We start from the raw sequence: 23,554 nt of genomic DNA on the forward strand, positions 1-23,554 counted from the left end.
TGTCCTGCTGTGATGGCAGCTTGTTGGTTCACATGGAATACACACCCACTGCAGATGTTATCAGAACATTTAATGGTTTGTTATCACTTCTATAAGAGTGCTTTCGACGGGACCAACAGCTGACTGGATCAGAACTTGCATAAACATCTGGCATCAGCGCTAACAGACCTGAACTTGGTTACATTCAGAAAAACACAATTTATTTTGGGTTCAAATAAAGTAACTCAAGTAAACTTTACCGCCTATAGAAACCCAGATCCACAAAAAGCTTCTATAACTATGTTATTTGTAATCTTATTTGCATGACATGATCGCTCTTAAAGTATTGAAATGCCCTTCCCACCATTTTGGAAATCTTGTCATTTACGTTTTTGAATTTCTTTTATATTAGGTGTTACACGTGGGCAGGGTTATCTCTGAGATTGATTACGCAAATAATTTCAAACCAACGGAAAAAAAAACATGCCTGTCCCGCCCAATCATGTGCAACAACACTACTCTGCTCCTGCTCAGTCTGACTTTATGAATCAGAGCCAACTCCTCACTGTGTCGCCTTTTCAAATTAGAGCTAACTACATACTGTCTGTAATTTATCTATCTGCTCATATCGATCTGATCCATCGATCTGATGCCTTTTCATCTCTGTCTCTCTTTCTCTCTCTCTCTCTCTCTCTCTCTCTCTCTCTCTCTCTCTCTCTCTCTACTCTTTGCTCCTTTATGCTTGTGTGTGCTGTTCCTCGCTGCACATGCATCGGTGAAGATGACAGCTTGTCATGCAGTAGATTTGGATTTTGGAGAAACAGTGTGCAGCATTTTGGTGACGTAGGCTGCGCTCATTCCTCTTGAGACCAGTAGACCAGTTTTGCCCGTAAAGCTCTGGGCTTTGCCAAACGGCATCGTCTTGCAACCAGAGCTGTGTCCTTTCTCCATGAACTTCAGCCTCTCGGTACCTGCTCACTTTAAGCCAACAGTTCGGGCCGCCCATCTCCACTGGTCACTTGTTATCTTTTAGGTTTCTGTTCAAACAATCCAGCACTCAACAAAGTTTATTTTCCGAACAGTATATCACCGTTTTCTGTGTATGGATGATTTTGACATAAGGAGGGAGAAAAACTTTAAAAAGTGGCTGCTAGCTCAGTTAGGTGATGTAGCTAGATATCCCAGTATGCTGACTCGGACAGTTGCAATACACAATGAATGGGGGGCGAATTTTGATTGAGATATGTGAGCTGCCAAGCCAACACAGTCCTGAGAAATCAGAACCATCAAGTAAGCTGTTTCTGACAAGGTTTTCTAATAGTTATAAATATATATTTTCTTTTAGATTTTCTCTCCCTCTCCCTCACTTTGATTGACATCTTGTAAAGAGTTTTATTATGTGCATGGCATTTAATATTTGCGTGTTTGAAATATATAATGGACTTGTGATTTTAGGTTACTGCACTCAGGACTATCGATAGAAAAAAAAGGTATAGGTTTGACCTGCCAGCAGCCAGCAGAAGAAGCCGTTTTATAAAACTATTGGTTTATCCACTTAAGCAATAGATGATGAAGGCCTACTCACCGACAAGAAGGCAGAATGAGACCCTATTAACTCAAATCCCTACTCGTGATGACAACTGATAACTGCCATGGAGTCTGGTTTGACTTTTAGATCCATGAGTGCTGGAGCCTATTTAAACTAAGAGGGGCCAAGTGGGGTTTAGAAAATGTAAAATATACAACCTAGAGGTCTGGCAAATGTGTTGCGTTGAGTTGGACATAAAGCGATCACATATAGGTACTGGTATGGTTTCTACATATACATTCCATAGAATGGAGTAAACATATTTAAACATGATTATAAGCTGATGGTTTTATTGTACAGGGTTTTAGGTGGATGCTGTCGCACCTTGAACACTCCTGTTTCCTGTGACCCTCCATAATCACTTAAGACAAAAGTCAATCATGTCCGTGATGATATTTTGCCATTATCAGTATTAGTTCATTTGAATCAGTCTATTTACAACCAGCTTAAAATTCCTCACAGGAGCTTTAATTAATGCCAGTTATAACTTTTTTCTAAGGCGTTTACGAGCAACGGTTTTGTCCTTCATTTCGTAGAACTTGTTGAAAAAAGTACATTTTGTATCACTGATTCACACACAGCTACTGCGAGTGAGAGAAGAGGACTCAAAGTAAATGTTGATTTTTTTTTTGTCGTGTTGATGTTAGACAGCTCTATTCCCAGCTGTATTGAAAATATTGTATGTATTGTGGAACTGAAAATGCAAATAACCAGAGAGACAGACAAAGACAGAGGGGGGGGGGGGGGGGGGGGGGGAACGACAGGACCGCTATTGCTGCCACAGGAGAGCTTTCATGTAAAAACACACAGTCGGCTTTCCTGTCCAATTCGGCAAATTACTGACGGCCGGCTCTCCCCCTGAAGAGAGGGGGGTTGGTGAAATGTGTGTGTGTGTGTGTGTGGCGGGGCGTCCGACTCATCTCATTTACCAGCTTAGTCAAGATCTCTCTGTCAGATACGCTCTCTCTCTCTTTCTCTTTCTCTTTCTCTCTCTCTCTCTCTCGCACACACACACACACACACACACACACACACACACACACACACACACACACACACACACACACACACACAAACACACACACAATCTCTGGCAAAGTCAGCCCTCTGAAATATTTACTAGCCTCATGTGGGGAAATCTCTGAGGATTATCCCCAATAACCTGTTTAACTTAATCCTTATCTCACACACATGAATAATAAATCCCCCCCCCCAATCTTCGTCTCTCTCTCTCTCTCTCTCTCTCTCTCTCTCTCTCTCTTCTTTCCCTCTTGCTTTTCAAGGAGAAGTAACGCCTCTCTCACCTTACTCTTCATCACCCTCCCTCCTTCCCTCTTCTTGCCTCTCACACACTCACTCCATCTGCTTCACGAACATGAGCCGGCTGCTTTCTCTGCCTCTCCAAGCGTCTTTGAGCGGTTCTGACATATGCGCTCCCTCCCTGCTTCTCTGCCGCTGTCTCTCTTTTTTCTGTCTGCTTTTCAACCGATCCCATACCTCTCCATATACCTCTCGTCCCCCTCCTCTCCACCAACCCTCCTCCTCCCCCTCCAGGTCAGGAAGAGGAGCGGTAGCAGGGAGCACCATCGAAGAACACTGACAATAACAGGAAGAGGAAGTGGGCAGTGACCTGTGTGAGAGAAAGAGGACTGTGGTCAGACAGCTGGGGTTCAACATTGTGCTTTGCTACTGGGAGAGAAAACCACATCAAATACGGAGGGACAAAAAAAGAGCAGGAGACACTTGAAAACCTGTTGGACTCCTGGGCTGGAACCTTGATACCCTGGGAAGAAAATGCAAGACCATTAATCAAACTTTAAAACTGGAGCCACTGGAGTTTTTTTTTTTTTTTTAAACACTTGTGAGAAGAGACACTAAATTGGTTGAACTCCAGGAGATTGTTTCAACTTTCGGAAAATCTAACTCTGGGATACGTTTTCCTTCAAGAGGCATCCACCTATACTCCACCATCACTGACTTATCTTATAATCTTGTCCACAGTCCAGAAACAGGATTTGTACAGAAAACTGGTTTTAAAAAAGAAAACAAGCCGAGGGAGACAGAAATCCCTGCCTGTACAACAACACCTGCTGCTCTCTTTCAACATCAGAAAGCGCCCACAGTCAAAAAGAAAAGAAGCGAGAGCGAGGAAGAGACAGAATTGAATCAGGAGGCGGTTATACTCCCTGTTGAGCGCACGACCACCTACCAGCCTCTAATTTCTACCACAACCTGCCACATTAATAAAGAATAAACCCAGTGGGTGGGAAGGGAGGCACGTTTAAGGATTTCAGTTTGTGTGAATACAGAGGTCTGAACACTTCTGCTTGAATTGCAGCATCAGTCTGTAAGGTAAGAGATCTTTTGCTCTCTCAATGTTTTGAAAATTTAAAGGGAAACATATTCTGCTATTACTTATGTGTCTGCATGCACATCCAGTGCTTTCCTATATCAAATTGGAGTGTAATATTTTCATGTGTTTGAAAATGTGCTGGAAAACGTAGTCCAGGTTCTTTTCAACACCCTCTGGGCTACTTTCTCGGTCACCCCATGGGTGAAACGCTCATCAATACAAGTGAATATGTCCTGAGGAAGGCGCAGAAATAACTTGATACCATGGTTATAACCCCTGTAAGGACAGACTGTCGCCAACCGTCATTGTTCACATATGTTACGCCAATGATCTCGGACAGCTCGGTGTAGATTTGAATGCTGTAATTGAGCGCTCCCCCCCCCCCCTCTTTTCCCCAGAGGGTGGACTGTCATTCCTGAGCACAGACGGCTGTGACCATTAAGACGATACAGGATGATCTGTAGAAAGAGCAGGGGGGGAAAAAAAAAATCTAAATCAAACTAAATCCATCAGGAGGAGTTCAGCTGTTCATTTTTTTTGGGTACCACAAAGAAAAATCTCCATTTTCTTCTGCATCTGTCAACCTGATGTCAGATCTTTTTTTACCTTTAAACTTTTGATATATATCTTCAGAGTAGCCAGATTTTGTCAGTTAATTGTCACGTTGTCTGCTATCGACATCCCTGCTATATATTCATATTTTATTTCTTCTTCTACAGTTTATTCTGGACACGCTTTATGAAATCACACTTTACAGGAGAGGCTAAAGCAGTGATTGTTCGAGAGGTTATTCAAATCATTTCTGATGCTGTAATGTTTGGTGTAGTCCCTTCTGAACTCTATTGCAATTGTTCCCGTTATTTAATCCACACATCAATACTTTCTTTGAAATCATGTCTTTTATGTGGATCTGGATGCATCAGCCATACTGACAGAGATGACTTGATGCTGTCATAACATTGAAAGCTGTCTATGCAACTAAACCCAGTATTTTAATTCCTGGAGAGGGAACTAACCAGGGGGGGAAAATCCTTCGGGTGCCATCTGGGAGACTTCACCCTACCGCGCACACACACACACATACACAGACACACACACGCACACGCATGTTCTCATACACACATGCATGCACACATAAGATTCCTGATTAGAGCCATTCGTTCGTTCATTCAGATATATGTCAGAGTGGTTGACAAGCTGTCCAGATGTGGGGATGTTAGCTCAGCTGAAATTCCTGATTACAAGTGAAAGACCCAGTTTGGGTTTTTTCTTTCAGTGTCTGACCTGTATTCTGCACTTCACTGACTATCCCAAAAGTATTTTGGAAGAGATTTGATTTCCCTAAACATTATATTTATATTGGTTTTTACATCCGACCCCTAGTGAATCAACAGGACCATTCAGTGCTCAAGCACATGAACAGATTGAATCCGACATTTGAGATGGTTGTGCATTCAACAAAATGAAGAATGTGCAATATTTTACACATAAATGCAGCAGATATCCAATATATCCTCTGTAAATATCTCTCTGAGTCATGACTGTATACAATGAGTGTGACGCTCGAGTCCCGCTGTCTGTGATGTTGTCTGAGCCGTGTTTACAGGGACGGGACGGTCGGTCCGCCGGCCAGCTCATCCCCATGCGTTTAAAAGCTGTTAAAATCAAAGACTAGAGAAAAGAAGAATAACAAACTGCACTCACTGCTTATTTGAATGTAAGCGTTTTTAGATCACGCTCATTCCGGGTAAATTTACATGAAATTTGCTACGAGCAAACTAAAGAGCGTTACCATTAGCCTTCTAACACAACAATGCAATCCGTCCGCCACTTGTGCTGAGCGCTTAGTACTTAATTATGGTGCTTTCTAATTTGTTAACGCCTTAGTGCAAATGTGAGGAGGGGTTGAAGGTGTGTCGCTGTCGGAGAGCTGATGATTCAGAATAGCGTAGGTGTCGCTAAAGAGCAGTTTGTTTTGGATTCTTGTTGGTGCTCAAGGGCGACATCTACTGGATCAAAAAGTTGCATATTCTTACTTTAATTTTACCATGCTTGGTCCATACCTCCAACATCTCCTTTGTACTATATGGAGAGTGTGATGCATTCAGATATATTAAAATCATCTGGTTAGACAGACTTCAGCAAAGTTTTGTTTCTATTGGAAGGTCATATATTTACAGAAGGTGAATGCTTATTGAATTTGTTCTATAAGGACAGGAAAATCACTTTGTTGGGTTGCTGAAGTTGGAAAATGTTTAGCCTTAAGCAGAGATGGGGGCTGACAGCTGAGCCAAAACCAATGTGGATAACTTTAGTTATTTTTAGATTTTGGTCATTACTGTCGGTTTTACAGCAGGCCTAAATCCTTCATTACCGGTTCACTTTTATAGAACAGATAAGTCTGATTGTGTAAGCAAACAGAATAAACCAGAAAGAGTGAACACCAATCTGAGTCCGAAACACAGTCTGTGACAGGACAGTGTCAGTGAGGACACAGTGTGCGTTTATGTGTGTGTGTGTGTGTGTGTGTGTGTGTGTGTGTGTGTGTGTGTGTGTGTGTGTGTGTGTGTGTGTGTGTGTGTGTGTGTGTGTGTAACTGGTAGTGGGTCCTGGTGTGACTTGCTGGCAGACAGATTGTTAGAAGCTGCTCTGTGATTAAACGTGTTTTAATCTCAACAACAGACACCCACTACAGTATTCAGCAGTCTGACACCACACACAGATTTGAGGCTTTGAAATCAGTCCCTGTGGGGCATACATATACTCAAATACACAAAGTCCAGACTTTAGGGTAGTTAAGGAAGACTTAAGTAAACTAAACCGTGTGAAAGACTTTATTTGCAAAGAGATTTGTGAGTAACAAGATACTGACACTGACGCTCAACAAGAGGCATGACAAGTTTTGGAAAGGATCGACAAAAAAACAGAGGAAAACTTATGAACAAATGAGACGTGTACAACTGATCAAGGTCATGTTTCATCACCATGGGAGCAAGAATATAGCCTTCATTAAATTCATGGTTACCTGGCCAAAACTGATTTCCTCTAAAAGTTTAATATTTTAAGAGTCAAACATTAGGATTTTTAAAGAATTAAAAAAGGATTATTCTTAGGCGACAAATGAAAGACCTTAATAAACTGTATGGATATCCGGCCAGTTGACCAAACGTGGAGAACATCCTGCAGGGAACACTGCATTGTCCACTAAGATTTGTATATTTCGCAAGAACACTTTCACACAGTGGCCTCAGGATGCTTACTCTGTAGTAGTCCATGGGGTTACATAATATTTTCGGACTATCTCTTGGGACAACAAATATCTAAAACAAATCACAGACATTACATCATGGAGCAGTGGCAAACGGTTGAGGACTCTATAATTTACACACCACCATTCCTGAAAGTTATCAAGCCTTTGTCAGCTAAAAGGGGCACAGGGTGGTGGTCCTTTTGCTCCATTCAGTCAGTAGCGAGTGTTGTATTTGTCTAGTCAATGCAACTTTCAGCTGACTCTTGGAGCACTTAGCATTTTTCATTTCAGTCAGAAAAAGACATGTTTTAAACAGTGCTTCTTTCTGCGTGTCGACTTACAACAGCTTTAACAGGTATAGCCACATATGTGTCCTCTGCTGTAGAAAACGGCCGCACAAACACTAATGTATTTCATTCATTTTAAATTGGGGACAATCAAGGCAGTTAGCACACTTAAAATTAAAATTGGAGATGTTGCCACAGCTATTCAGAGTAGACACCTCCTTCCTGTGAATCTCAGCTGTTGGGTGCAGCAACTCGCGGGAATTTAAGTCAGCAGATGACATGTGATGATGTGAACGACCCAGCCAACTCTATCTGAATGTCTTACATTTAAATAACCAAAAAAATATATAATATTAAATATTGAACTGTCTGTGTGATCCAGTTCCCAAAGTTGTGTTGAGTGACACACAGAGAAGATTGATACCGGCTTTGTCCCTGCTCCGATTTCATCATAAAGCACAGGAGGTTCTTAAAACACTGAAACAACACAAACAGAACTTCACCGTCCCTTCAGCGAGCTCCAGGATTATGAAGTCTTGTTGACTCGTTTCTGTGCTTTAGCCTTTGGTTGAGTGAAACTAGGTCAGACCTGTCTGCCAGTCACAAAACATCCCGCAGAATGACAACTGTATCTCTACTCCTCCATCACACTCTCACACGCTCCCTAGCCTGCGGACAATGTACAGATGTAATTACAGATATTCCTGGATGTTATTTATTCTCCTTACCTCTGAAAGATGTCTTTGATAAATGCTGCCATAAATATCTTTGGATAATCCTGAAGTGAGCTTTGCACGCATGATGCTTGCAGTTGTGAGGAATGAAAGGGTGATTATCAAAAGATTAACAACAACCATTGTAAATCAAGATGACAGGTGTATACGACTGTATGAAAAATCTAAACTTCATTTACATCTTCTTGATCGTGCTCAACACTCATGTCAGTTTCCATAAATCCCTCTGTTTACTCTGCTCTGATTCCAAAGTGACAGTAAAGGGTTTCAAAGAAAGCTGGAGTTAAACTGAGCCCAAAAAGATTTGTTGAACTTGTTGTTTCTTTGTTTTTCTGCCCTGCAACACCCATTTAAGTACTAAATCTGCTGAGTTGAAAGGTAGAGAGAGTGACAGGAACGAGAAAAGAAGTGAGGTGAAGAAGAAAAGGTGAGAAAAGGAAAAAGGAGGTACGATACTTAAGAGACAGAAATAGACCGTGTGAACATCCAGATGCAATCTTTTACCTTGAGGGATTCAACTTTAGAGAAGAGGTAAACATTTAAGAGGAAAGAAATGATTGAAAGAACTCTCAAGAAAGGGACCAAAATAAAATGTGAGCAAATTAAAGAGACGGACCAAAAGTACAAAACATGAAGAAACAGAGACACAGAGGATAAAGACGGAGTGTGACACACAAAGACAACAAACAAATGAGAGAGAGAGAGAGAGAGAGAGAGACATGAAGTCAGCGGCAGCTGAATACCAGGAAGGGTGTGTCCACTCACTAATGACGGCCACTCGTTAACAGACCCCAGACCCCATGTTATTTCCCAAAAGGCATTGTGTTTATACTTCCTGCTGCTGATAAAAGGGGAGGAGTAAGACACCGCCTGCTGAACAAAAATGTGATTTTTAAAAAATTCCTTTTTAGATGTTCCCAAAGGACTCTTCATTACCGAAACTATGAGTCATAGGATATGATTGGACGTGTGTGAGTAAGAGCTTATATGCACGTAAAGGTGATAAGGGATAGTCTTATTGGGAGATGAGTCAAGGTGTATCTTGAGATGTTAAGAGTTCTCTACATGATTAAAATGCTTTTTACAGATATATTTCAAGAATTAAGTTGAATTTGTAGCTTAATCCAAAAGGGATGTGGCCATAACACGTTTTTTTAAGAGAACATTTACCTTACAAAAATGTGCATAAGACATGAAACTTCTATTGATCCCTGTCAGAGATCTTCAGTTAAGACATTATCTATTTTTCTAAAGGATGATAATAATAATAACTTTTAGAAAAAAAAGTTTTAATTGTTTTCCTGCAACAGGTAAGCCTCTGAGTCTTTTAAAAGCTTTATAGAGGCGACAAGAATATTAGACTTTTTCTTATTTGATTTTCTTTGACTTTAAAGTCACTTAAGGTCTCCTCCTTTTTGGCCTTTTTGGCCTGTGTTTGTGACTGTCTCTGTGTGAGAAAGAAACATGTACGATAAAGCACAGGGTTTGAGTGCTTTGTTTGTCCAGAACATGTTAAGAGGAAGGATATGGCTAACTCGCAGTTCAAACGAAGCAGAGTTTGAAGGACACTGCAGGACCCCTTCAGGAAACATGCTTGGCCTTTAACAGTGGCATTGTCTTACTTATAAGTGTCTGTGTTTAACTGTCTACTAGGAGCTGTGAAGTTAAAGAAAGCAAATTATTTTGCTCACAAACAGATATTTTCTGCTAAATAAGCTGATGATATGATACTGGTTTCATTGAAGTTAAAAGGCAAATGCTCTTTTCATGTATCCTCTTCTTCCTTAGGTCTCAGTTTCTCTTTGGTTTTGATGGTTTAGACTCTTTTTGTTTTCAAAAGGTCGTAGAGGTGACTATTAGGCTTATGTTAAGAGAGTCTATGCATGGGGAAAACTGAAAGAATTCAAATAAATCTTAAAGGAATAAAAAACTACAATTGTTTTAGGCTGTACGTTACAGTGGTTTCAGGCTGGTGTTTCTGAATATGCTGATGTGATGGTAAAATTGAGACATGAATGCATTTGGAGATAAATTAAAATGGATAAATATAATAAATTAATTTAATGTATACCAGGAGTTCTCTGGAGAGTACTTTTGAAAACGCTGACAGCAAACACCTGTATAAGATGAAATGTAGTTTTATTCATACTGAACAAGAAAAAAAAATATTCAAAAAAGAAGGATATCCACAAATATGCTGGAGGTTTGGAAGGAAAAATACCTTGTTGTTTGTCATTTAATTATTAGTGGTATAGAGTCAACGATAATGTCCTTAACCAGTCTCACTCACATTAAAAAGTCTGTCGTAAATTTATCATAATAGACTATTCACTTGTGTATAATTAATTTAGTCCTGAAAAGAATGAATAACAACTAGAAACAAACACAAAACACAAGAGCAAAAATATAAACCCCCAACAAAAGGATGTGAAGTGAAGGCCAAACAAACACTGTTGAGTCTTTGTTTGAGCTGATTTGTGGGGAGCCGTGTGAAGAGGTCAGAGGAGGTCAGCAGAATACGAGATTAGGCCATTAGAGGGAGAAGACTTTGTGCCGGTATAATCCCCTCATCGTAATCTCTCTTCCTCCCTCCCTGCTACTAATGGCTAGAAGACAATAAAATGCACTAATCTGTCTACGGGGATGGCACAGGGCTGGGCTGAGATATCTACGGAGCACATATAGACTAAAATGTTGTGAAGATTATGTCCCTGGCATTTCTGTGTTATTAGATAGAGCCCAGTGGCAGTGCTGGTGGGGGGGTGGGGGGCATGTGGGAGATGTAGAGGCAGACAGAAAGGGTGAGACAGTAAGAACATGAGGGAAAAGTTTACAAGGTAGCTGGTGTTTGTTTGCCTTATACATTTTCATTTTGGTTAAATAGTGCTAAAAAGGCTCGAAGGCAAAAGGGAGTGATGCAACACAGAGAAATGTCTCCAAGTCGAAGTCATTTAGAAAACCACGAATCAGATGAGGTGCCAGTGTGGTTCAAGAGGTAGAATCGCCCAAAATTAATCTTTAACAGTGTTAGTTGGTTATTCTCCACTATACATCAGTTATGTTTATGATGTTACACGATTGGTCGTTCAGATCTGAAGAGAAAATCAGAAGAAGGGCTTTCCCATAAAAAACACTGATTAATACATGTTCAAGAAAGCATTACTAACTATCTGTCCTTTTTGGTTTTACAGGTTTAGTCTTGATAACCTTCCATGGATTTCTATTAAAATTGTATTGGATTTCTGACAGTTGTCAAATCAAATACAATTGTCAAATCTGGGTATCCCCTTGGTAAAATCATCAGATCAAGATTATATATCCCCAAACTTGATAATGAGGTCTTGATAATGAACTTCACAGAGCCGCTGATGTGTTGCTGCAGACTCTTTAAGTCTCTCTTATTCTAGGCTCTGTGTACGTCTGGTGTTGGTGCCATTGGTAAAGATAATACTCTAAAGTCATAAATCCATGAGTTTGGAGGCTTATCTGATTGAAAAAAATACAGCACAGTACTTTATAATAGTATGAGATTGTAATACTATTTCATAACTAATTTACTACAAATGGTTTTAGCCTCAATCTCAATAATCTCTGGGTAAACAGTAGAATTAGGCTATTGACATGGATGGGGTAACCTACCAAGAATGGCTGCATATTTGTTTTTGTCTATGTAGGGAGCAAATCAAACCACACACACATTTAGGCAAACATAAGCATGCTTTTGATTTGTAGGAACACTTTGGTTTTGATCCTTGTCATGAAAACACATCTGTCTTAATGAAACACATTTCTTTGACGCAGGATGAGACCCCTCCATCCCTAATAATCCTAGATTTTTCAGAACTTGTATCCCTCTGTGTTATGCCAAAATCCTTTACTTTTTTCCCCCAAATGTTATGTGCTGTATTAAAGGGGAAAAAATACCAATGAAAAATTCAAAATGTCAAACATCTACTTTTTGGAAAATGGTCTTTCTAATGGCTGATTAAGACAGTCATCCTAAGTGGTTTTAATGTCAACTCCTTTCTCCATCTCTCTCTGTCTGTCTGTCTCTTTCTCTCTCTCATGCTTCACCAGTGGGTCAGGACCTAAAATGGGTCACGGGCCTATGTTTAATAGATCCCAGTACGACCACAGCAGTGATATGCCTCAGCCCGGGTCCCATGATAGGCTAAATGTTTCATTTGGGTCCCTGGCTGAAAAGGTTTATGAGCCCTGGCCGCCAATGATAGCTAGACCTCAAGCTCAGTAAGGGGAATGGGAGTCCTTGGCCTTCACTCTGAGTCTCACCCTGGCACAGTGAAGGGGTCTGTCCACGGCTGATAAGTGGTTTTAATGTGATCTCCTCTCTCTTCTCTCTCCCTCCATATTCCTCGTCACTTATTCCGCTCTTGCCTCTTCCTTCTCACACTCTTCTTCATTCTTTCACCCCTCTATCCCCTCATTCTTCCCCCCTTTTTTTTCGGTCAGACAGATGATGGCTTGGCTTCAACTCTGTGCCATGATGGGGCTTATGGCCTCTGTGGTCTCGTCTATCTCTCTAGCCGTGGCTGAAGATTTTGGCATTCCTGTAGTGGAAGGCAAGAAGCGGTCAAGCTCCGTGGGGATTGTAAAGAAGGAGACCCATCCTGTCCTGTTCAGACAGAAGAGAGACTGGATCTGGAACTCTCTCTATGTTGAGGAGGAGAAACCTGCACCCATTGCCTACAAGATAGGACAGGTAGGTCAATACAAATCTGAATAAAGAGACTCCGAATGTGTAGGCAAGTGGTGATATTTTGGGGGCTAAAAGAACTCTGGTTTCCGTTTGTATTCCAAGTTCCGTCTAATCACATTTCACTGTCTTTGGTCTGTATATTAGAAAACTGTTATTGCAAAGAAGGAAAGAAAAACACATTGGCTGTAATGCAATCCTGGATCTCATCAGCAGTAATCTGACGATGACTTAGATGCATTTTTATAGACATTTTCCATCTAATGACATTATTAAAAGATATACATTTATGTTTACGATCTCATCTCTCAACTTAAACACTAATCATTTATTAATTAGCTATTGAGAGGAAACAATCACTATCACATAAAAAATGAAGAGTTGGCAGGACGTCCTTTATTGCTAATAGCTAGCTAGTTTTCCTTCAATCCCAGAGGTTTTTCTTTGTCAAACAATGATACATGGGTTCCAAGATTGGGTTAACATCAGCATTTTGACTTCACTGTCAAAAATCTGATACCTTAAACCATCTGCAAAGAAACCTCTGAGGGTTTCTTCTGTACTGCCTGGGCTCAGTGCCTAAAATTCGATCCAACATGTTTATGAATTTCTTACCCTGCCAAGGGAAGGTACATGTGTTTTCCCATGTATTCCATTCAGTTTGATGCTCTAACATTGATGCTCCACAAACTGGAGCAATAGCTTGTTGCCTACCAAGTCTTTGATGAATATCTGAGTGATCCTTTCATACATTTTGATGCCTCTGAATCCCAAAAACGTAAGAATATGATCTTGTCACAAGACAAAAATTTGTGATCACATGATACTTATCTTGTAGAAACAAGGTATTGTCTTGTCCACACAAGAAAACTAGCTTGTGCTCATAAAAATTTAAATTAAATTAAGATTTTCTAAAAATGTGGTTGTTGTTTATTTTAATCCTTCTTCCAATGGGGAAAAGGCTTAACAGCTGAAACTATAATTTGAAACCATCTTTTCCTTCACAGCTGAAGTCGAGTCAGAGAGTGGAAGTGAAGAGCTTTAAAATTGACGGTGAAGGAGCAAACACCATCTTCACTGTAGATCAAAAAGGAGACCTGTTTGTCACCAGATCTCTGGACAGAGAGGAGAAGAGCTTGTACCATTTGACTGCCAAGATGTTCGACGGGAACAACAAGTTGATAGAAGATTCTGGAGAGTTTGTTGTACAGGTGACAGACATCAATGACAACACCCCTGTATTCCCCAGAACGTATAACGGATCCATAATGGAGAGGTCCACCATAGGTAAGAAGGGTTGCTTTTGAAAGTGTTTATCAAAAAGGTCATTGGGATTCAAATTGTGTTTATTTATATAGCTCTACATACAATGCCTTTAGTGGGACTGTTCAAATGCAGAGAAAAGCAGAATATTTCCAGCAATATAGACCGTACATGAAGCGAATTCTTGCAGGAGCCCTTTTCTTTTGCTCCAAGTATATATTTGACATTTACCATCCAGTGATAATTTAGAATAAAAATAGACGAAACTGTGAAATGTCGGGAGAAAATTCGAACATAATGTCAACGCCTGTCACATTCATTAACACTTCCACTTGTGAAAAAAGCCCCATTGCTGACTTAAATAACACAATCTTAGCACGTAATCATAAAGCATTAATCACTTAAACAGCCATGGTGCTTAATACTGGAGTATTTAGGGTTGGCTTTATATGCAAAACATAGCATGTCTTTTTCATCTATATTCTTCTAGGAACTAAAGTAGTTGAAGTGAGGGCGACTGATGCCGATGACCCCACCACGGCTAACGGAGAGCTCAGGTACTCTTTGACCCACGACCTCTCTGCCTTCCAAATTGACAGCGTCACAGGTATGTTTACGGCTCTTGCGTCCAGCTTGATTGTTCTCCAGCAGCAACGTTGTGTTTTTCATCCTTAACAATTAAATGTTTGAGCTATTTTTACTTGAACATGAGTCAGCGCTGACCTCAAAGAGATAACACCCCATCTGTTTCTGTCTGTGTCTCTGCAGGTGTGATCAGCTGCAAGATAAACTCTCTGGACCGGGAGACCAAGAGTCAGTACGTGGTGGTGGTTAAAGCTCAGGACATGAGAGGAATGAAATCTGGCAGTACAGCCACCACCTCTGTCACCATCACCATCACTGACACCAACGACAACATCGCTTCTTTCACCCGAAGTAAGATACAGAGTGCAAAGATGGATGTGAAAACCAGGGGTGACGATTAATATTTTAGATGTCACTCCTCTGCACTCATAACAAAGAAATGTGCCTTTTAAATACTTTATATATAACCTTGAAATGTCTTATTTAGCACTGAAACGGTTGTCTGTTTTCTGTCTGCAGAGGTTTACGACCTGCAGGTTCCAGAGGATCACAAGTTAAACGAGAAGATCGGCACTCTGGAGCTGGAGGACAGGGATCAAATTCAGAACAAAGAACCTAGTTTCATCATTCCCAATGACAGCAACAAAGTGTTTCTCATAGATCTCAGCCCCAACAAGGACGGCAACCTCATGCTCAAACAGGTAAGAGACTCATGTAACAGTAAGGGAACAAACAGTGTAACTCAAGGCTAACACCTTGGTAAGCATTGAATATAGAAAAGTAGTTTTAGAAGTAGAAAATACTCCCATTGAAGAACTCTGGCCTCAAAACAAATGAGAGACTATTTTCAAAGTGTTACAAGGTATGGTTTGATGTTTATTTTCCATTTAAGATATTTAAGAAGTGCTTTCATTCATGAGCGAAGCACAAAAATAGATTTACATGCCAACATTATACACAACCGAGACAGAATTATTTCCAGGACCAAGAGAAATTTTGAGCGTGTCTTTTTTCTTGATTCCTTACACATAACACCACCGCACAACCATCACACCTCCCCCAAAATGACCAATTACCTGAAATTTTTGATGTGCAATGTGAGATTTTTTTCACAAGAGGATTCATAACAGAGTATAAACTGTAGCTTTTTATGTTTGCAGAAATTCTAGGTGGTTTTCCTTCACTGGTTTGTGCTCTTCAGATTAAGTATTTAGGACATCAGAGAGCTGAAAATGGGTTCTAATAAAATGAGCTCTGAAACAGCTCCGACAGAACCGCCTTGAATCAAATCTCCTCCCTGCTCGACTCGCCCCTCAGCTCTGCTGCCCCCCTCATCTTTCTCAACTGCTGTGTTTACATGCAGGGAGTAAGCCGGCTATCAGACACACTGCGGTTAAGGCCTTTTTCTTGTTAAGCTGTTTACACATGCCTTTGATACCCTGCGACTGAATATACCTGTTAGCATGAATAATCCAGTTAACAGATTAAGTCTACCTGTGGTATCCCATCCACTGATAAAACAGCCCTGCAGAAAAAAAACATGTAACTTGACAGTAGGAGATTTTAAAAAGAGAGGAGAGAAATAATTCCTGCAAAATTCTGACCATAAAAACTCTCTGCTGCCATGTAATAGTTTATATATAGGTGCATCCGTAAAAATATTCAAGCCTCAGTTTGTCGAAGTAGAAGTTCTTTCCGTGCATGGCAACATGTTTAACATGGAGGGAATATGTTGCCATTTTATCGCGCTCCTAAAACGCAGAGTTTTGAGCTCAACCAGGTTGTTCCAGCTGAGTTGTGACATTTAGAGCCTTTTTACACCTGGCATCGACCGCTGTCCTTGGTGAATACACTCAGGTGTTAATGCACTGAGGAAGAAGACAGGAGATGCATTTGTAGAGAAAAAAAGGAAAGTGTGAATGTCTCCCAAGTCTAAAAGCAGATGCATTAGATAGGAGAATATATACTGCTGAGGAGACTGAACATCTTCAGGCCCACGCAATATAACATTTCGCTACAAATATTCTTTTATACTTTAATTTTTTTCTTCTGATATAGAATTTTAAGAGTTGGTGAAACTGAAAGTGGTTATTAAGTTATCAGCCACATTAGAACAAAAATAATGAGAAAAGGCTCATGTTAATGACAGATGAAAATAGTCTTAAAGGTTACTTCTGTAGTCCATTTTTAAACTTTAAAATACTTACTGTACCAGTGCACATAATATTAATAACCTTAATGAACAGAGATGATAGACAAGACCAATGCAAAGATGAGCTCATTTAAGTTATCGATCTAACCCTGATCCAGTTAATGCTGTTTTTTTCATTGTTGTGTGTTGAATTCCCCAGGCTCTGGATTATGAAACAACAAACAGTTACACTTTCACAGTCCAGGTGCGAGAAAACCTCAAAAACCTGCGTTTTCCTGCGGACAACGTGAACAGTGCTGTCACCACAGCCCAGGTAAATATTGGATGGACATCTACAGTCTAATCAATCCTTAAGAAATATTTCATCTTCCTAGTTCACATTTCTTTGAATTAAAAACTGCAGAGAATGTACTAATTTTTTTGGCAGAAATGAACAGCACTGTCCAAAACAATGAGACGGAAATATTTTGAATCATAAAACATCTGTAATGTTTCTCCTGAATGTACTCCTTACAGAAACTCAGCTTAAACGCAACTCATTGCTAAACCTTTATCCATTTCCTTTTTTGACTACATTTCCTTGAGCAGCTCTACAAGATCTTAGCTCTTTATAATACAGCTGCTCAATCTTCAGCTCTAGCAGGCAGCCTTTAGTAGGCGGGTGTCAGTGTGAGAGTGAGCCTGAAGAATGACATTGTAGACAGGTTGAACAAAGAAATTAAAAAATTCTGGTCCATTAAATCTGTAAAGCAAACCAAATGTGCGCAATTTCCATCCAATGCTGTCATTTAACTGTTATGAATGGATTTAAACTGACAGGTGAACGTCAGGGTGCTGGATGTAGACGAGCCGCCAGTGTTCTCGCTGCCCATCTACACGTTCACAGTGCTGGAAGAGCGGATTGTGAACAACATAGGAACAGTCACAGCCAGAGATCCTGACAGAGCTAGCAAGAGTATAAGGTATAATCTTCTAAAAGCAACAAAAATTGTGATTTATCCTGCAATGTCTCACTGATCTATTTCTTTCTCCGCCTGTTTAGGTACTCCATCTTGGACAAGGACTGTCCGATCAGTATCAACCCACTCACAGGTCAGCTGTCCACCCTGAGGATGCTGGACAGAGAACTGGAGGCCACACACATGTTTCAAGTTAGAGCGCAGGAGGAGCCGAGCGGTACGTCACACAATTAATCCTTTCAACAATAGAACCTCAGACGAAAAAATCAAAACCATGTGTTTTCTCTCACACATGATTGCAGGGGGAGGCCCTAAAAAAGACAGTGTGTTCTCTCATTGTTCATCTGGATTTATTGAAGGATGGGGATTTGACACCTTAACAGGGATTTTTATAGGTTTAACATATTGCAACAACACCTGGCCGACCCACATGGGAAGCTGAGAGTAAGCAGGAAAATCACATTAGAGGGCCTCTTTGTTCACTCACAGCTTCGAAACAAAACTACATATTTTTAGACCAGCAGTGAATAAAATCCAGAGATCTATTTTCGTGGCTTGTCACGATGTTTAAGGAACACAATGGTCCCCTGAGCTTGACAAGGTCCTCAATATACAGTACATGAACTGAACTAAAGATAGTTTCAAAATCTCAGAGCAAGCGACAGCAAAGAGACTCACACACATTCATCAAAAGACTCGCATTCAAAAAGAATGTCAGTGATTTAAAATAAATGTAAAAGCTGCTTTAGTGTGACAAAAACAACTGCCAAATATAAAGCCCTCGAATAGATATCTTTTGAGTCACTTGACCTTAATCAGTTTCATTTAGGGGAGAGATGTACACACCTGACCAGCATCATGGCAAAGAATAGTTTATCTTTGAATAAAGATAATAGCACTCAAATTATCAGTAAGTAAATTGAGAATAATTAGTGAAAAGTCATAATTTAAAGTGTCACTGTTCTCTCTGTTGGAACACCTGTGTCCTCCAATTTACATCTTTACATGATTCTTAGTTTTCCCTGCATACGCGATACAACATGTGCTTTAAATAGGGTTTTATATGACATCATTTGAGTTACAACAAAGGATGCATGATATTGAGAATACATTTGGGCAGCTTCATGAAAGTCTTTTTTTCACTACAACCACTGTAAGTAAACTGCGATGTAGTTCAATACAGTGTAACAGTACTTAATTATCAAATGAACAGCTGTAACAAACACATATTAATGTTTAATGTTAAGTATGTGGTTTTTCTTGCCTCTGTAGGTTTGGAGTCATTTGTGAAAGTTAACATTATAGTTCAGGATGTGAATGACAACAAGCCCGATCTGGCTGTGGATGAGATCTTCGTATGTGAGAACGACTTCACAAATATGGTAAGGAGCAAAAAAGTTATGTTCAGCTGACTTTGTTAATTAATTTTTATGGTTTTGGATTGAGTTAGTCTAATGTTCCACTTGCATCCCTAAACATTCTCTATTAGCCCTGTCCTAGATAATGACAGACCTTTAAAGGTCACATATTATCCTCCTTTTCAGCAACTTTAAATAAGTCTCAGAGCTCCCCAAAAATAGTCTGTGAAGTTTCTTGCCAAAAAGTCCACTCTGATCCTGTATTTAAGCATGCATATTAAACCCTTCTATCACAGCCCTGTTCAGAACAGGCTGTTTCTGTGTCTGTAGCTTTAAATGCAAGTGAGTTATGTCTGACCACGCCCCTCTGGAATGGCTTGGTTGGCTTGCGCTTTCTTGCACCACACCAGATTGTTTTGGTTGAGAATGCTGACTCAGAGGACAGAACAAATACCTAGATGTGGGAGTGTCACCCATCTGGGGGAGGGGTTACTTCCCTATGTGATGTCATGAAGGGAAAAATGGCCAGTTTGAAAACATATTTTCTGAAAAGTGGAGCAGGCAAAAGACATAGAGGATGGGCTCTTTTCATAATTGGGGGGTTTGTTAACCAGCTAGGGACACATTTTAGTGTAAGAAAACCATGGTAATGCGTGTCTTGAATAATATGTCACCTTGAAATCATTGCATATAATTTAGAACTAATACCTTTCACACAAAAAGAGAATCAATAATGACAGTTTGAAAAATGAATAAAGTATTTAATTTAACCTTAAAAAAAAAAAACAGCACACTATCCTGCTGTGACATACATAAAATGGTTAATGGATTGTATTTACTGTTTTAGTGTCTTTACCCCAAGAGTGCTACGACAACCACAAACACACAAACAAACAAAAACGTATCTGTGCAAGTTCAACAAGCTGGCCTCCTGTTGGGATAAAATTAAGGGGTTCAGTGTTTGTATGATGCAATGGTTTTCTGCATTTTTTTCCCAGCAAAAATGTTTGAATAAAAAGTGTATCTAATAAGGTTTAACTTTGAGTTAAAGGTTAAAATCCATTTTGAAGCTTCAAACTCTGTTGAAGCCTGAGTTGTTTTTTCTTTGAGATACTCAACTGATAGCTGTTAAATAAAGAGTCTACCTTTCATTTCCAATGTATTTGACACAGATTATATAAACACTAGTGTGAATTTTATTTGACTGAATTTGAGCCATTTTATTTTTTCTGCAGGTGATAGGAACATTGAGAGCCACAGACAAAGACGACCAGCCGGCCTCCTTCAGCTTCAGCCTGGCCACTGAGAGCTCCAACTTCACGATCAAAGACTACAGCAGTAAGTCTGTGTGTGCACCGAGCACATATTTACCTTTCTCTTCTTGCCTGTTGCTCTAAATGGCGCTCAGAGGAAAGCGCTCGCCCTGGCACTGGTTGCTATGCAACAAGTGAAACTCCATTTGAGGCACAGTGCTTTGTTGCTGAAAGTTGAAATTATTTTAACTTCTGAAAGCGTGCTTTGGTTCTTGCTGCCAGACGGGGGATTTAGAGAGCCTGTCTAGGACCGTAAGTGCTGTCTCGAATTCACAACAGCAAATGTTGGAAATAATGAGGAAAAGTGGCTCGGTAGACTTAAGGATGACTCTCTATGTATTCCAAAACCCATCCCAGCCGAAAATGTTTAAGGGACATGTCACACATAATACTACGGTGCCTCTTTTCAAAGTAAAATAGTAAATAATGTTAAGAGGAAAAACTGCACCAAGGGCAACCTTGTGAATGAATCCATATTTGTATCATTTTTTAGGCTTTTTAGTTTTAGGCTTTTCAAAAACCTTTAATGAGTTAAGTTAAGTTATATTTAATTTTTCCTTATCCACCTTAAATAATGTTAGGGAGAGAAAGGTTTACAATTTTAACTTCCCTACTTTAGCGTATGGTACTGTAAAGTGTGTCTCTTAGCGCTATAATAAAACAATGTACAGTAGTGATAGGAATGTCATTAGATTGGCCGATACTTTGTCATACCAACATGAAATCATGCTAAAGCTAATTCTGATGCACAAGGTAAAGGTTTCATAAAAGTTATTGCTCTTCATCCAGTAAAAGTCTTTATACATAACCAACATGTGGCACAAGAGTAAGTCTTTTTCATTGAGATACTTAATCTGAGAACCGTGAATGTCTGTACAGTAATTGTGAAAATCTGTCAGTGGAGTGTTGACAGAAGCAGAGGAGGGTTTTCTGGCACAACTTCACCAACTACCAAGATGCATGGGAGAGTGAAAGGCTTGAAGAGGTCAAAAGCAACACTTGTAGTATGAAGATCAACTTTGTTTATTAACCAGATTAAACTGACACGGTTAGACTGTCTTCATGCTACAGATGTTGAGCTTCTTCATTGGAGTGTTGATATAATCTCATAAATAAAGGAAAAATTGAGTCTTTATGGTTCATCTACTGGAGTGAGCATGGTTAAAAAAATCTAATGTCTAATTTTTGATTATAGAATATAATATTGGATTGTTAATACATCACTTAACATAGTTATTGTGTATACAATTATAACCCATTCTCCTTCCTAAATGGCAAACAGGCCTGCTTTGTCACACCTCCAAGCTGAAAACACACACACTTAAACGTCTGCTTTCAGTTCTTCAAGAACGTCTTCTAACATTTTGAAAACATTGTGAAACTGTTGCAGTCTTCTTATTTTTCAGGTCGATGACTAGTTAACTATGTTTAGGAAAAGATCATGGTTTACATTTACAGCTGGGTTTACATTGGAGAACTTTAAACGCTTGATGGCTCTTATATAAATGCTTATAGGAACCTTATGCTTCTTTATGAGATACAGATTGGTGTGTGAAAGCCTCGGTATGTGCACCTGGGAATGAGAACAGAGTGCAATTCTAAGCTTTCTTTGACCAAAATATCGCTGGGAGTTGAATGTAATATCTGCAGTCAGAAGATCTGATGCCGATTGTGAGTAAAAATGTTGAAGGTATAATTGTACAAGTTAACAATGTCTGCTCGGATAAACAGATTGTGACACAAATGATGGTGTGTACTCTACAAAGGTATTATCTTTGATCCACACATTGATATCCAGGCAAAGGTTGGCGCTATGTTACGTCAGATATCTGATGCCTATTTTGGTTATCCAACATAGGACACAAAATGACACAAGTACAACAGTTTTCATCATTTTTGATCATCACATGCCCTTATAATACATGAAAGCAAGCGGAAAATCTTACAGACTGTTCCAGTCAAATATTAAAAGTGAAAAGATGAAAGCCTCAGGTTGTCAGATGAAAGATTTAGGTGAGGTGTTACTATTTAATTTAAGTGAGACTTGAAACATACTGAGCGGAAGATAAACAGAGGGAAAAAAGGCATGAACTTGCCTTATCCATTTTCTTCCCCGCTCGTGCCTGGAGGGTTGACATGTTGAACTGATCGAGAGGAGGAAGATTAAGATGTAGGAGAGAGAAAGGGAAAGAAAGATGAGGCAGAAGCGGTAGAAAAGATACAAAGGAGTTGAGAGGAAGAGATTAGAAATCAGGGTAAAGTAAAGTGAGAGGGTGTTGAAGTGAGAAGGGGAGGAAATGTTAAAGTAAGAGGATAGAAAATGGGCGTTTAACAAGAGAACACAAATAGGTTTAGGAGATGGAGAAAATAAGAGAGACAATATGATTGAGTGGAGAAAGGTGAGGGAATAGAAAGCAAACAAAATCAAAAATAGAAGAAGGCTATTGAAAGGAAGAGAAAAAAATGTGACCTGAAAAGGCAGCACAAAAAGATGCAAAACATGGACATTAAATAAGAGAGGAGGTTGAACAAGAGAAGAAGAAAGAGATGACATGGGATAAGGGAATAAAAGAAGAAATGAGGATATGGAGAAAGAGAAGGAGATAAGACGAGGACATGATAAAAGACGGAAAGAGGACATCAGAAACACAAATGCTTAAATGAAATATTCAAAAGTAAGGAGTAAGAGAAGGAGCAGAGAAATGGAAAGAGTAAAAAAAGACAGATTGTATCAGCAGACGAGAGGAGGGAAGGAGAACCAGGGAGTGAAGTAAAAGGAGAAGAGGAGTTGTGTGATAAGTGCTGTTTGTCCGTGTAAAACTCGGCTCTTCCCTGTGGATCAGGACCGTGCCCCCCCCCCCCAAAAAAAAAACCCTTTGACAGCACCTCACATCACCATCACTTAAGACACACACACACACACACACACACACACACACACACACACACACACACACACACACACACACACACACCAAGAGCTGCAAAGTGATGGCTTTTAAAATATTCATCAACTACC

The 23,554-nt window shown here is 39.8% G+C and overlaps 1 protein-coding gene across 2 annotated transcripts in view; it reads left to right on the plus strand.

Annotated features, from left to right (window-relative positions):
- The first annotated feature begins 2,886 nt into the window (after positions 1-2,886).
- The window catches only part of cdh5 (cadherin 5), a 35,678-nt gene continuing 15,010 nt past the window's right edge, over positions 2,887-23,554 (plus strand). The window contains exons 1-11 of one of the 2 annotated variants that reach the window (XM_029280389.2): positions 2,887-3,919; positions 12,662-12,911; positions 13,913-14,192; positions 14,659-14,775; positions 14,937-15,104; positions 15,273-15,454; positions 17,105-17,218; positions 17,725-17,867; positions 17,948-18,081; positions 19,137-19,246; positions 20,458-20,560. In XM_029280389.2, the coding sequence (XP_029136222.2) occupies positions 12,666-12,911; positions 13,913-14,192; positions 14,659-14,775; positions 14,937-15,104; positions 15,273-15,454; positions 17,105-17,218; positions 17,725-17,867; positions 17,948-18,081; positions 19,137-19,246; positions 20,458-20,560 (1,597 nt within the window). In that variant the 5' untranslated portion in view covers positions 2,887-3,919; positions 12,662-12,665. The remainder of the gene's footprint in view (positions 3,920-12,661; positions 12,912-13,912; positions 14,193-14,658; positions 14,776-14,936; positions 15,105-15,272; positions 15,455-17,104; positions 17,219-17,724; positions 17,868-17,947; positions 18,082-19,136; positions 19,247-20,457; positions 20,561-23,554) is intronic. The other variant, XM_065959589.1, reaches the window with a different exon arrangement.

The sequence above is a fragment of the Labrus bergylta genome, chromosome 10, assembly GCF_963930695.1.
Source record: "Labrus bergylta chromosome 10, fLabBer1.1, whole genome shotgun sequence".
Classification (NCBI taxonomy): Eukaryota; Metazoa; Chordata; class Actinopteri; order Labriformes; family Labridae; genus Labrus; species Labrus bergylta.